The following is a 13,435-nucleotide window of genomic DNA, read 5'->3' on the forward strand; positions in this document are numbered from 1 at the left end:
CTTGTGTACACAAGAAGTTACCTCTCAGTAACTTTATTGCTGTTTTGAACTTTACTTTTTCTCATCTGGCTTTTGTTTTGGAAAGCAAAGTTTGTCTTCATTCAATGAACTAGCTTTAGGGAGCAAGATAGCAAACTGAGGCAAAAATTGAGTAGTATCCTGACTGTTCCTGACTGTTCCAACTCATGTTCATGTCCATGGCCACCGAGAACTTCCTAGTCAGGGGGGGGTTTTCATAGCTGACACACTGACACCCCTCCTGATCTCATGCCTTCACAGACAGCACAAAGAAACCGAAGCCCAAAGCAGACCAGAACCTGGTAATATTTCTGTCACATGGATAAAAACTTCTTTGGCAAATTTAAACTGCTTTGCAAAGACATGCCAATCTGCAAATTACCAAGGAAAATTACTTACTCTGCCAATATCTATTGGACATCCTAAATGTTGACAGTGACAAACCCCAAGCAGAATTCCTCTGTAATGCATCTCCCTACTGATCTTGACCTTAAAGCATAAATCTGCTTACAAGGTTTTACACTTATATCTGTCTACATAGAGTTAGCTTAATCATCCTCACTTCCTTATTTTTAGCTCCAACAGACAAGACTATTATCCTAAGAAATAATACCAAAACTGTCCCAAAACTTAGCTTTCTCAGTATAAAACCATATATATACCTGAGAAATCTACACAATATAACACCATCTTCTGGGAATTTTTAGGACTCGAGATAGACAATGAAATATACCTTTCTGTACTCAAATAAAACAGAGCTGACCTCATAAAACAGCAGTAGTAATGAATTAGTAGTTAAAAACAAGCTGACATGATGCTGGCTGACATGATTTACAATTTATTACGTCAGCATGTGGAAAAAAAAGAAATAAAAAACAATTATAATTCAGATTTTACTGTCAGAAAATAACAAATTAAGTTCAGGGCTTTAAAAAGAGAGAGTTCTTTGATGTGGTCTGAATCACCTGGTCTTATCTGCCAACCTAAACACCCATACGCACTACAATGTTTCTCATTACAATATTAAATGGTTTATGTCATATTTTGGAGTATGGAAATGGTAGGTTGGAGATTTATATCCTATATTATCTTTTATAAATCTCATTATCTATAAACACACATTAGCTTGTTCTACAAGTATGTCACATAAATCACTGGTTTGGTTTCTGGAGTTTTTTTCATTCTTCTCCCTCTTTCTTTCTTTTTTTTTTTTTTTTTTTTTTTTTTAGTTTTCCAAGCAGCTTGGTGATCCTGACAAAGAAAAAGAGTAAGAAGTTGTCAGGAGACGTATGGTTTTGCAAATTGCAAAAAAAAAAAGAGTTACACATATTGTTATATCCAGAAGCATGCTGGGATTCCTGCAATAGGTAGCACATGGGCACGTCCCTGATTCCATGTGGTGCCCCAGGACAGACACTGTGCTCCTGGGCAGATGGAGCAGAAGGCAGCTATTAACCCCAGCATGGGGCTCTAAGTAGGAATTAAAACATTAAGACAAGCACATATTTATTACTGCCCTGTTTGTGAGTTATGAGGCACGTTTTCTTCAAGTATGAGAGTTGTGCATTCCACTGAAGACTAAGGACAGGATAATTCTGGGAGGTTTAAATCCATGTATATTGGCAGTGTAGAAACTAAATATTTGAAATTTAATTCATAGCAGTAAACAATTTTCAACTTCACACAGAACAGTTGGGGGAGATACAGCTTTTACACATGAAAAATTTCAACAAGAAGTACTGGGAAAGAAGAGGGGGAAAGCCTGAGATGGAGTGAGATTTTTCCAAGTGAAAGCAGTGCTTGGAATGGAAAACATCTTTCAGTCTGGTCAGTTGTATGGCAGCAGTTCCATGTCCACCCCAAATTCCAGTGCTTTTGAGGTCGGTCAGTATTGCACCACCTAATTCACAGCTGAAGAAACAGAGGCACAGATACCTATTCCAAGTTAGGCAACCCATCAAGGAAGAGAAGCAGCATTTCCTAACTCACCTGCACCATCTAGAGCCCCGCACAGCAGTGGATACATATGTTCATCTATGAAACTGCAACTCTGTCACAACGAAAAAAACCCCACAAACAAGACCAACAAAAATTGTTGTACACTGCAAAGAGGAACATTGTCTGATAAAAGACTTGGAGCACCTCTTGCAGCTGTGCCTTGGGAACGACAACAGTTCAGACATCAAGTCAGCAGTGAGAAAACCTGGAGTCAAAAATAGGAAGAAGAATCCCTCCCTCTTTGCTACTTGCATTTTACCCACTGCAAGCTCAATTACAAACATTAACTGTGTGCTGCTCCCATCATTTCCATGAGGTGTCACAGGCAGTATCCCCATTTTACAGCTGGGAAAACAGGTGCACCGAGGTGAGGGATTTGCCATGGGGCGCTCTGAGTCAGTGAGGCATTCCAGCTCCTCAGCTGCCAACACCCAGCACAGCACAAGAGGAGAAAATGTTGGTAGCAGCAAGCTTTCAAAAGGGTTATGTAACTTCCTCAATTAATTTTATGATATTCTGTGAACACTGCTTTTGAAAGAGTTCTTTGCTACATCAGTTTTGTTACATTTCCTTCTTTCTAAATTTTTTCCTGCTTTTCTACAATGATTCCTACCTCATTCTCCCTTGCTTCCTCAGCTCTTCTCCTAGCTTTCCCCATTCATTATATTTATTACACGAGTCACTGTAATTGCCAATGAAATCAATCTTGAACACATGTTGAAATAGATACTTTACATCTTATTTATTAATGTTTACTTACTGCCCTATGTTTTATGTTCTACCATTTGCTTGGGAAATTGCATGCACTCATTCCCCTTCACCATCCCTCTCCTTCTCAAAGGTGGGAAAAGCAGGCCAGGCTTGTAAAGCAACTCAGCTGTTGTAACCAACATAAGAAGAAAAAGTCCAAGGTTGACCTTCCCCACATCATGATTCATTTACAAAAAAAAACCAATCCAACACTCCCATCTTGTATGGTTAGAAAACAGTATCAGAGCAGGCTGAGCAAAGCACAAAAGTTGTATTCCAGAAGTCTTTATTCCTTCTGCCTTTCAAGGAGGTATTGTTAGTTTTGAACAGATAATTTTGGCCTTTGCAATAGCAGATGGAAAAGCTGAAATGACTCTAAAATAGCTTGTGTTGCACATCAGCCAGCTCACCCTTCCTATTTATCTCCAGGGATGTTCACACCATACCCAAAGGATAGTAGACAGCCTAGTCTAACCTAGATAAGACTTTTGCTGGTTTAGAAATCATTGTAGCTTTGTTGAGTGCTGCAAAATCAAGTGTTGAGAAGCAAGATCAGATGCTTTACATCTGTTGCCCTTCTGTATCTGGCTTTTCTGTAGTCCTCAGTGCAGTACCCAGGCAGATCCTAATAAAACCCTTGTGCACAGGAGTTTCTATGGACTGAACATTACCTCTCCTTGATTTGGCCTTCTCTGTGATTATCCAATGGCCTGGTGAACGTGTCAGGTTTTGTTTGATGTTGTGATCTGATTTATTCTGGTTACACTGGGAAAGAAGTAAATCTTGCAGAATGATTTCAGTGTGGCCAGACTGGTATATCTCTGCTCCCTGACCAAGAATACATTATCTTGGTTTCTCAGATATCTTGTTCCAGACTTTCCAATATGCTCTGTGCCAGACACATACAGTATAACTAGAGATTTGGCCAGGGTAAAAAATGTTTAATTGAATATGTAAAGCATACAGAAAACATATTTGCATCCTTTCACAACACTAAATGTAACTAAGTAATAAATGCTTCAGGCTGAACCTTTTGATTGCAACGAAAGCTCAAAAAGAAGTGATGAAAGTAATGTTTCATAACACGGAACCAATGTTCCTCTGAATTTTCAAGAACAGATTTGATAATTCACTTCTCTGCTCAGGATGCTCTTCCCCCACTTTGGAGAATGTTCCCTTTATTTCAGACATTTTAAAAGATCATTGGAAGTTATGAAGTCTGGCACCAGAAGTTAATTTTCTTTTCCTGATTCATTACACAAAGAGTTCCTACAGAACCCATCTGGAGCAGTACTACACACTGATCTCCACCAACAATTTAACATCATCTCATCCTGATCTGACTTGCCTCGATTAGTTCAGCTATCCTGAACACACTAAGCATTTTCATCAGCAATTCAAATGTGGTTACACTATCTCACTTCAAACAACTTCACTATCAAATTCATTAAAGTCCTTTAACAGCCTCCCAGTTTCTTTTCCATGAGACACCCCCACGCAAAAGGCTGCAATATGCAGCCTGGAATTGCCATGTTATTGAGCAGAACCTCAGCACTTGTCCATGGCACAACTCATTTCGCAGTTATTCTCAAAAAGTGCCTTCATTATTTCACTTGAGTCTCTCCTCCTGTCTTGTCCCTCACTGACCCTTTCCTTCTGCTTTTTCTGCCCCTCTGCTCATACCTAAAATGCTACCTACTTAGTGCATTCCCTTCCAAAAACAGGACACACAGACACAAATCAATTCGTTGAGTTATGGATGGGTTCCTCTTCAATCAAGCTATCTTAAATATTGTTCTGGTTGTTAGGATTTTTTTAAAGTGAAATAAAAATACAGCATAAGGATAAAAAAATGGGGACAATTAGCAAAGGAAACTATATTTTACAATGACTGTGGCAAAACCAACCTGTAATTTTTGCAGCCTTTTCCTCTTGATTCACTCTGTTTTCTTCATCTTCTTCATTGTCTTCCTCAAAATCATCTAGGTTACCAATATCAGCTTGTTTCATACTCATCAAACTAGCCAGGCTTTGCATGTCTTCATCCCTAAATAACAAACATCACACCAGGCATTAAAATGCAGCTTGTTAATACCACATCTGATATTACTGCATTCTTTAAAATTCTTTAAATATTTTGATGTTTTCTTCAGGGAGGTCTATGATATCAGACCTGATCCTGAATATAGTGAAAAAGAAAATTAATACAACTCATAAATATATATCAATTTCTGAAGGGAAATTTTTCAATTAACAAAATTGGAAAGGGTAAAAAAATACTGCTTTGCATCAAGAGTTAACTTAATAACTGCTTCCTAAAATTTTAAACCAGCCCAGAAAGGCTGGCAAATGCTTGCCTGGTCTGCTTTGGTTAAAGTGAAAATGCTTGGCCAGACCTACTGCCCATATGCTGCATGCAGTATCTACATTCATTCATAACTCCTGATACTATTACACGATTAAAATCCATTTTATAAATATCTGAAGTCATTAACAGGATTTTTTTAAAAAAAAGGCAGTCTCTATTTACACATGCTGGAAACCAATGCTTTCACAAAGAGCAGCTTTTTTCAGATCCCTTGTTCAGGGTACTATGAAAGCCCTGTCAATAACTTGCAATCTAGAACCAATGAGTGAGTCAAGGGAGTGGTAATCAGTGCCCAAGAGAACTCTTCCCACAGGATGTTCTTGTGCTCAACCCAAAAATCTTAACTCTAACTCCACCCTCCCTCACCTTCTAACTGGCTTTGTCCTTATTGCATTCTTTGTGAAATATCAGTGTGCTCCCTTGAAATCTGCTAAGGGTATTGTTGGATGAACACACACATGCACATAAACACACACTCCCACTCATTTCAGACCTGTAGATACTTTTAAGCTGTTGTTATTTAAAATGTCTGTAAGAGTAGAGCACAAGTCATTTGTCTCTGAAGAATACAAGGATGAAATCAGAGTAAAAAAACAGCTTTTACTCAGTTAAGAAACCAAGTAAGGCAGGAATGATAGGTATGCTGAAGGATGCTCTCAAATTCCACCATTCTATACAGAAAGAGCTCTTTATCCAAAGGATTCTTTGAAAAGCAACACAAAGCAGGCTATCTGGTTTAAAAACCCCCCAACAAACAAACAACTTACGTGGCTTTTCCTTCCCTCAGGAAAATACAAGATAAGGAGAACTGTAGTGTGGCAGCTACCACTTTCTTAGACAAAGGCTTGAATTTTAACCTGACATCTGTCTGTGTAGGCATGGGGCTGGCATATTGCTTCATGTTGATGCTGCTGGTGGCAAGCGCTTTTCTACGTCCAGAAGGAGATTCCTGAAAGCAAAAGAAAAACAAAGCTAATGTAAAAGGTGCTGTTACACTAAAACCTGAATGTGCACAAAACAAAAAACACACTCATTAAATCTGTAGGGGTTACTTTGGTTTTGGTTTTCTTTTCCAAAACATCGTTATGGCCCTGTTGAGTGACAGAAAACCATTTCTTAAACTAAGTCAGTCACTAATGGTGGTGGAGCTTTGAACACTTTCTTAGTGCAATTGAAAAAAAAAAGAAGGTTGTGCATTGTGATTAGTGGTGCTCCATTACAAGATCTAGGGTGTCTTTAATGGCTTGAGCTTGAACCAGATCCACACCCCCATCCAGTTAAACTGCTGGCAATATATTCTCATTTCTTTTCACAGCAAATTGGACTTGCTCTGTCCAAACATGGCTAGTTCTGGACTGGAACTTCCAGCCTATGGAAGACATAGGTTTGGACCATGCATGTATTTCTTTCCATAGTAGCCTGAGGTCATCTAGTTTGTGTTCCATGCTCAAACAGAATACCTGAATATTTTTCAAAATAGCGGTTCTTCTCATTAGTGTTGTAATGCACTATCAAGAGTGAAAGGTTTCTGAAACTAAAATTGACAATACTTCCAAAAATACTGATAAAAATTTTGCAAGAAAAAAATAAAGAGCAAAATAGATAAAAGCCAAAATTTTATTTGAAAAGCTGAAGTTGTATTTCAATATAAAAATGTTGCTCATGCTTTAACATTTCAGACGAATTAATCTAAAATGCATCTAAGAATCTACTCTCTTGTTCTGTCTAGTATCAGCATCATCAGGAAAGGAATGATTATATGTAAAAAAGCTCCAGTAGCAAAAAATAAAACAAAAAAGCCCCGCTATTAATTCTTTTGAAAAATGTTCCCACAATAAGACTACATTTTACTGCAGTTGACAATTTGTGTTGAATGAAGAATACTAATTCAATCAAAACATTTAAGCATCCTTTTTCAAAGTACTTGACATTTCTGCCCAGTAGAATAAGTCAGAATGTAATATGTCATCCCCAAAGAATACCTTGTTTAAAAAACTAGCCTTATCTGACAGATTATGCACAGCAATATTATACAGAACTATTAGTGCATGTAGATACCTTATGAATGAATTTCAAAAATGCATCAAACACTTGAGAAGGATTTAGGCCCTCTCAGAAGAAATACTTAAGAATATGCAAATACTCTCAGCTGAATTAAGTTGAACAGATGCGACTCTCACAAACAATACGAGTGCTCCTTCCCCGGCTGCAGTTGTCAATCAAAGAGCAAGATTAAGGTCCCAGGTTCTGACAATGTGTAAAATGGAAAGTACGATCAGGGAGTTTCCATTATTACACAGATATGAACATCAATAATCTGTTATTGTAATAGGTTTAGAATAACTAACATTACAACTCGTTATACGGAATGCAAGGTTTACTGCAGCGCCTGTTCAGGCATCTACACCCAACAGGATCTCAGGCAACTCATCTTGGAAGATTTTGAGTAGTTGATGTTGACAGTAAGATGTTGATCTTAGCAAGATCAACAGATCTTAGAGCAAATCGTGGGTGCTTGCTTGCAGCCTTCCAGATGAATCATTCATCAGCCAGACCATTCCTGTATTCTGACATGCTCCTCTCAGTCTGATTACGAAAATCACTTTTCAGCAGCTGTGAATATCCCCAATCCAACAAAGATCTGGATTTATTTGCTTATGTAGCTACAAATGCCTTCTAAGTGCTGGCTCACCTGTTAGATGCAGCCAATGACATGAGAGCAACACACAGACCTCCCACGAGGTCTCTTAGGGAACACCAATATGCTTCAGTGACTCCAAAAAACAGGGCTACCTGGGGACAGAGCTACTTTCTCTTGTTACAAACACACCATCTTATCTGGTAAGTCAGGTGCATGTTGTCTTTATCACAGTGATTTTTCTAAAAAAGTCAAAGCAAACAAGATAAGCCAACCCCATGTCCAATCCAATGGTGGTGCTGAAGTGAAGAGAAAGCACACGACATTAAACTTGCAAGCATGCAAAAGCTAGGCACAGATAGCAAGGCAGAAGAATTTTGAAATGATGTGAAATTACATTTTCACTTAGTATCTACTTATTGTACAAATTATCATCTTGTCATTTGCACCTTCAGATTATCCGGATTGGAGAGTGAATAAAAGACATGAATAAGGAAGAAGCAAAGTTCTCCCAGTTAAGGTGATCATCAGCAATTCCTAATGGAATCTTCTGGTGTTAGCTGATGTAGGGGAAAAGGGAAATGAGAATGAAGGCAGCAGGGTGCCAGGACAAAGGGACGAAACCAGCCATGAGCAGGAAGATTCTCCTATCATTATATATCCTGATGTGCTGTGAAGAACAAGATACACTTGGCAATCGAGTTCGATCTTCCTAAGAAATTAATTAATTTCACATTTTTGTGGGCCAAAGACAGAAGTTGACTTTTCAAGTTCCAACTGCCTACAAAAGTCCAAATTTGTAATATTATCATACCCCAAAAAAAAGAAAAAAAAAGAAAGAAGAAAATAAAAAAAAAAACACCAAAAAACCAAAACAACAACAAAAAAAACCACAACCAAAATCCTCAAACCCAAATAAAAATAGTGCCTGATATTTCAAGTCTTATTTTGCTTCACATGCAAGTTTAAGTATATCCTCCCATTCTTCCAGAAAGTGAAGTCTGTCACAAGTTTTGCAATGTTTTCTCCTTTTGAGCTTTACGGGTTTGGCCTTAACATGGTTTTAGCTACATAAGTAGATGGGGAAAAACTTTTTGCATGTTAAAAGAATGTTCTCAAGCTGCTTCGGTCCATGACTGATTCACTATGGATTGTGTTTTCTACTCTGACACACAACCAACTTCTAAAAAATTGTCTTTAAATGACAGAGTGTTCTAACAACCACTTCTTGCAAAGATTGTAGCATTTTCTTCCTAAAAACCAACATGCTTCCTATAGTAGAATTTGAGTTACCCCAGAAACACAGAGACATTTTCTTGCAGAAGGATAAATAATTCTTAAATTAGCAGGGATAAAATAATCCAAGAATGGAGTAGACAGCAAACCCACAAGCACAATGGACAGAAACAGCTGAGCAGTAGGCTTAAATGAGTTATTGCAAAGAGAAGCCCACTTTGGCAGGATACTGAATAAATAATATCCATTTAAAGGTAAAAGTCTGATCTGGTGTTTACTTGTGTCTCATATGAGCATGTGGAAAGTCAAGCAGGAATCCCAGTGCAAATGTTTTAATTGCTCAACTTTCCTGCTTTTGCCTATATAATCAAAGTTTAAACTGTGTAAGGCTCTGTTATGCCTCCAGGTGTTTTACATTCATGTGACTGCCAGGGTTGCCACATCCTGTTTTGTGAAAGGGTGGCATGAAAAGTCAATTTTGAAGTCACAAGAGAGAAACAATCCAATGCAATAATAAAGAGAGGTGACAAAATACAACACTTAACAGTGAAGACGGAGCGCATTCTGTAAGAAAACAGCAATTTTGAAACCCTTTACTTTTAAGAAAGGCAATGCATTATGCAAATAAAATCAGCTATGATATCTGAATGTCACAGAAAGACCGAAGATAACATACAATGCCAGTAAAATACAAATACCTCTGTTATCTTCCAGCTCAAATATCCTACTGAGACTGAGAATGTGCACTGCTGGACTCATAAGTGAATACATGGAGCATTGGTTAACAACTATTTTTTGTTTCATGTTTGTTACTGTATGGTTCTAGCAAGCAAAATAGCACAATGGAAAAAAAAAAGTGCCATTCTCCTAGAAATTGTTAATAAATGATTAAAAATATAACTAGTATGTTAGCAGAAACTACAGCAGGTCTATCTTCTTGCATAATGAAATAATGGCCATGTTGTCAACTGAAGGCTCTGAGAAACCTGTATGTTATTCTTAAAGTGCATTGTTTGCTAGAGTGATCATTGTAGTTCACTGAAGAAGAGTAAAACCTGCACATAAACACACAGCAATACTTCTCCATCTTTCTCACCTGTATTGGGGAATTTCTGCTTTTGTATTCTACACTCATCTCTCACAAGAAGCTTCACTTCCCTTGACAGTCTCCTCCTCCTATTCCCCACAGTCCCCAAAATGCCTCCTCAAAGATACACCATTTTTTGGGTGAAAGAACCCTATCTGGCCAGTACATCAAGCTGTTCCCAGCTGGCAAAGCAGCAGGATGAAGCACGTGGCTGGCTCTGCACTATGCCCACTGGGTGGTTGATACTTGTGCATCCTGGTAGTTTAGCAAAAATTTGAGCAAATTATTAAAAATCTGGAATAAGAAGATGCACTCAAAGATAGCAAAATGAAAATTAATATAGAAAACAGAAAGACTTCCCAACACCCTGGAGTACTTTGATTTCTGAATTCAGACAAAGAAATATGTAGAACAAGCAATACTCAGTAGATCAATAAAAGATGCATTCTTTTTTTGAACAAAAGAATATTAGTAATAACTAACTCAGGCAGTTCCCAATTTCTAGGCATGCTGTTTGTCTTTGCACAGACTTTAAAAACATTGTCACCTCAGATACCAACAGAAGTGCAATTCAGTGGTGCCATCAGAAAGGCAAATTCCAGACAATCTGAAGCCACAGGAATCACAAGCTGTGAGTGCAGGGCCAGGCTCAGATGAGCTCTCACCTTGCACTCAGCTCTGCAAAGCCTGGGGACCAGCAGCACACACACACATGGGCTGCAAGCAGGGTTTCAAAAAGATCTGCATGGCTTTTCAAGGAGCAGTCCCCAACACTATCCCTCCCCAGCACTTTACTTCCACAAATGACCGTCATATAACAAAGTATGGGGCTAGAGAAGGGAAAAATAACATTGGACAAACTGTAGTAATTTCAAATGAAGCCAATGAAGCTGCATTCACTGACACAGATACAGGGCCAGACCCATTTCCCACACAAATTCCTTTTCAGTAATGCAACCGTGCATTATTCCTGCCACAACATTCCTGACACTGAGCAGTGTCAGGCATCCCAAAACTTACTACACAGGAAGTGCCACCCTTCTATAAATATCTGCCTGGCATAAAGGATTCCCACAGCCTGATCATCTCCTGCAACAAGAACAATGTGGAGCAGTGCTATGTACCACGAGCCTTGTCTAGGAATCGTCCCCATCATTCCCTACTAAAGAGATCCTTTCGTAGCAAGCAGGACTAAAATACTCTAAGGAACTAAGTGCAGAGAGCCTGGACCATATCTGTAAAACAAACAGCTCATTTTTACTGGAAAGATGATGATCACAGATGACAGACACGTCACACTATTCAGCAGTGCCCAACTCTGTTCCAAAGGAAGCAAGCCAAAAGATTAACACCTTCACACGAAAGGTCTGAACTCAGATTCTTAATTTATAGAAGTGACAAATAATGCTGCAATGTGAATTTCATGCAGTCTTCTTTCCCTAAAAATGTATTTTTAATGACCTTGTATCCTGTACTTACCAAGTGACTGACAAGTCTTCTTCAAGGTTAATATAAGAGATGCAAATAAGTAAGAAACATCTTTGTATTTTCTGTGAAACTGCCTCCAAGCTTCTAGAGTTATACAGAATCAAAACATTGGCTGGGTTTTGTTCATGGGGTATATTCCTCTGTGTTATTTGGGCTGGGAAAAGAGTCCCCCCAGAGAAATCAGCAGGATGTGTTTTACCTCTGCACACCTGAACTCAGCTTGCCTACACAGAGCTGTGACCCTGCTGTGCTGTCTGTAACCCTTGAGGTTCCAGTGCCCTCCTTTCCACACACACATATTGAGAAATAACAGGAAAACATTTCCATTCAGCAGAAACCAGATCAAAAACTACTGAAGTTCTTCATTATTTACATAGTAAATGGTTTCTCCTTAATAGAAATATATTAAGTAATTAGTAATCAATGTACAAACATTATCCAAAAAGACCTAACTAGAGAAGACAGCAAGTTTCCTTACTGGATATTATTTTGTCAAAAGGAACAATAATTATCATTGTCTTTCTCACAAACAAGGCAAATGTACAGCATAATACTTTTAGGGGCTGCCTTTTCATTTTTTAGAAAAGCAAATGCTAAAAAGCCCACAAAGATATGCAGATTTTAAGGAAGAGCAAACTTTGGCAGAAAATAATTGACAAAGCAATTTGTCCAGCTCTAAAAACTCATGGAGAGAAACAATGGCTCCTTTGGCTTCAGAATTAAATGGAGACTGTTCTGGAGGTAAGCTGTCCCCTGCCCCTGCAGCCCCCAGCCAGCAGCAGAGAGGAGCTGCAAGGCTCTCCCTCTCCCGGCGTGGCAGGGCAGCCCTGAGCCTGAGCCGCACGCACCATCTTGCTCAGATGAAAAGATCACTGCTTCACCAGCAGAGCAAAATGGATCACTACAGAATTTAATTTGGGAGAGTATACAGCAATTAAATGCTAAAATAGACAAGCTACAGGGAGTTCTCTCAACTGGAGAGAGTAAATTAGAAACTATGTCAGTTAAAATAATTTAGACAGGCGGATGGGAGATTTGGAGGACCGAATGAAGGCAGCACGATCTCTGCTGAAAACTTGTTTAAAAGCAAATAATGGTTCAAGATATCCAGAACATTATTAAGAATTATAATGCATCTGAATGGAGAATTTAATGTCTAAAAAATTCTGCACATACCAGAAACATTGCAGCCCTAGACATGAGGACTTGGAATGAAACAAAACATTTTTAAAAATTGAAACAGCTACCCTTAATGACATAATTATATATTAGTTATCCTCACAAAGTGACCTTTGTCCTTGCCAGAATCAAAGCCCTTGTAACAAACTATTCATCATACTGGTCATATCTTAACTTTAAGCTTGAAGACTCCTTCAAAAAACATGCTGGTTTTAACAGCACATCTACATTGATGAATCATTATATTGGAAGCACCACACATTGTTTCTTATGTAGCACAAGCAGAGACAATAATTTCAGTAAGCAAAGAGAAAACACTATATGCTACTTCAGATTCTGTCTTCTTACAGCCCCATGAGATTTCAGTGGCACCCCGAGAGACTGAGGTATGTAGTGAAAGGTTCTTTCTGACTAAAATCATACCTGTGGGTGTGCTCAACTGACCTGCTGTAGGTAACAACAAACCTTTCATCTTCCCAGGCTAATCCTCTGCATTCACAGACTCTGGAAATCTCCAATGATTAACATCAGACACGAAGTTTAGAAAAAGAAACTATACCTAAGAAACAGAGGTAATTCATCTACACTATGCAGAATAACACCAAGAAAATTCAGACGTCCTGTTTTTCATGCAAAAAATACTATTAAGCTTCTTAGATAACTACTGGACAGA

The 13,435-nt window shown here is 38.5% G+C and overlaps 1 protein-coding gene across 9 annotated transcripts in view; it reads right to left on the reverse strand.

Moving 5' to 3' along the window:
* Nucleotides 1–13,435, reverse strand: part of EHBP1 (EH domain binding protein 1) — a 205,350-nt gene that overhangs the window by 121,369 nt on the left and 70,546 nt on the right. For all 9 annotated transcript variants that reach the window (XM_041477088.1, XM_041477087.1, XM_041477089.1 and 6 more), the window contains exons 6-7: nt 5,902–6,083; nt 4,674–4,813 (exon numbers count right to left, since the gene is read on the reverse strand). In XM_041477088.1, coding sequence (XP_041333022.1) covers nt 4,674–4,813; nt 5,902–6,083 — 322 coding nt within the window. The remainder of the gene's footprint in view (nt 1–4,673; nt 4,814–5,901; nt 6,084–13,435) is intronic.

This window comes from Pyrgilauda ruficollis, unplaced genomic scaffold (assembly GCF_017590135.1).
Source record: "Pyrgilauda ruficollis isolate IOZ18807 unplaced genomic scaffold, ASM1759013v1 scaffold4, whole genome shotgun sequence".
Classification (NCBI taxonomy): domain Eukaryota; kingdom Metazoa; phylum Chordata; class Aves; order Passeriformes; family Passeridae; genus Pyrgilauda; species Pyrgilauda ruficollis.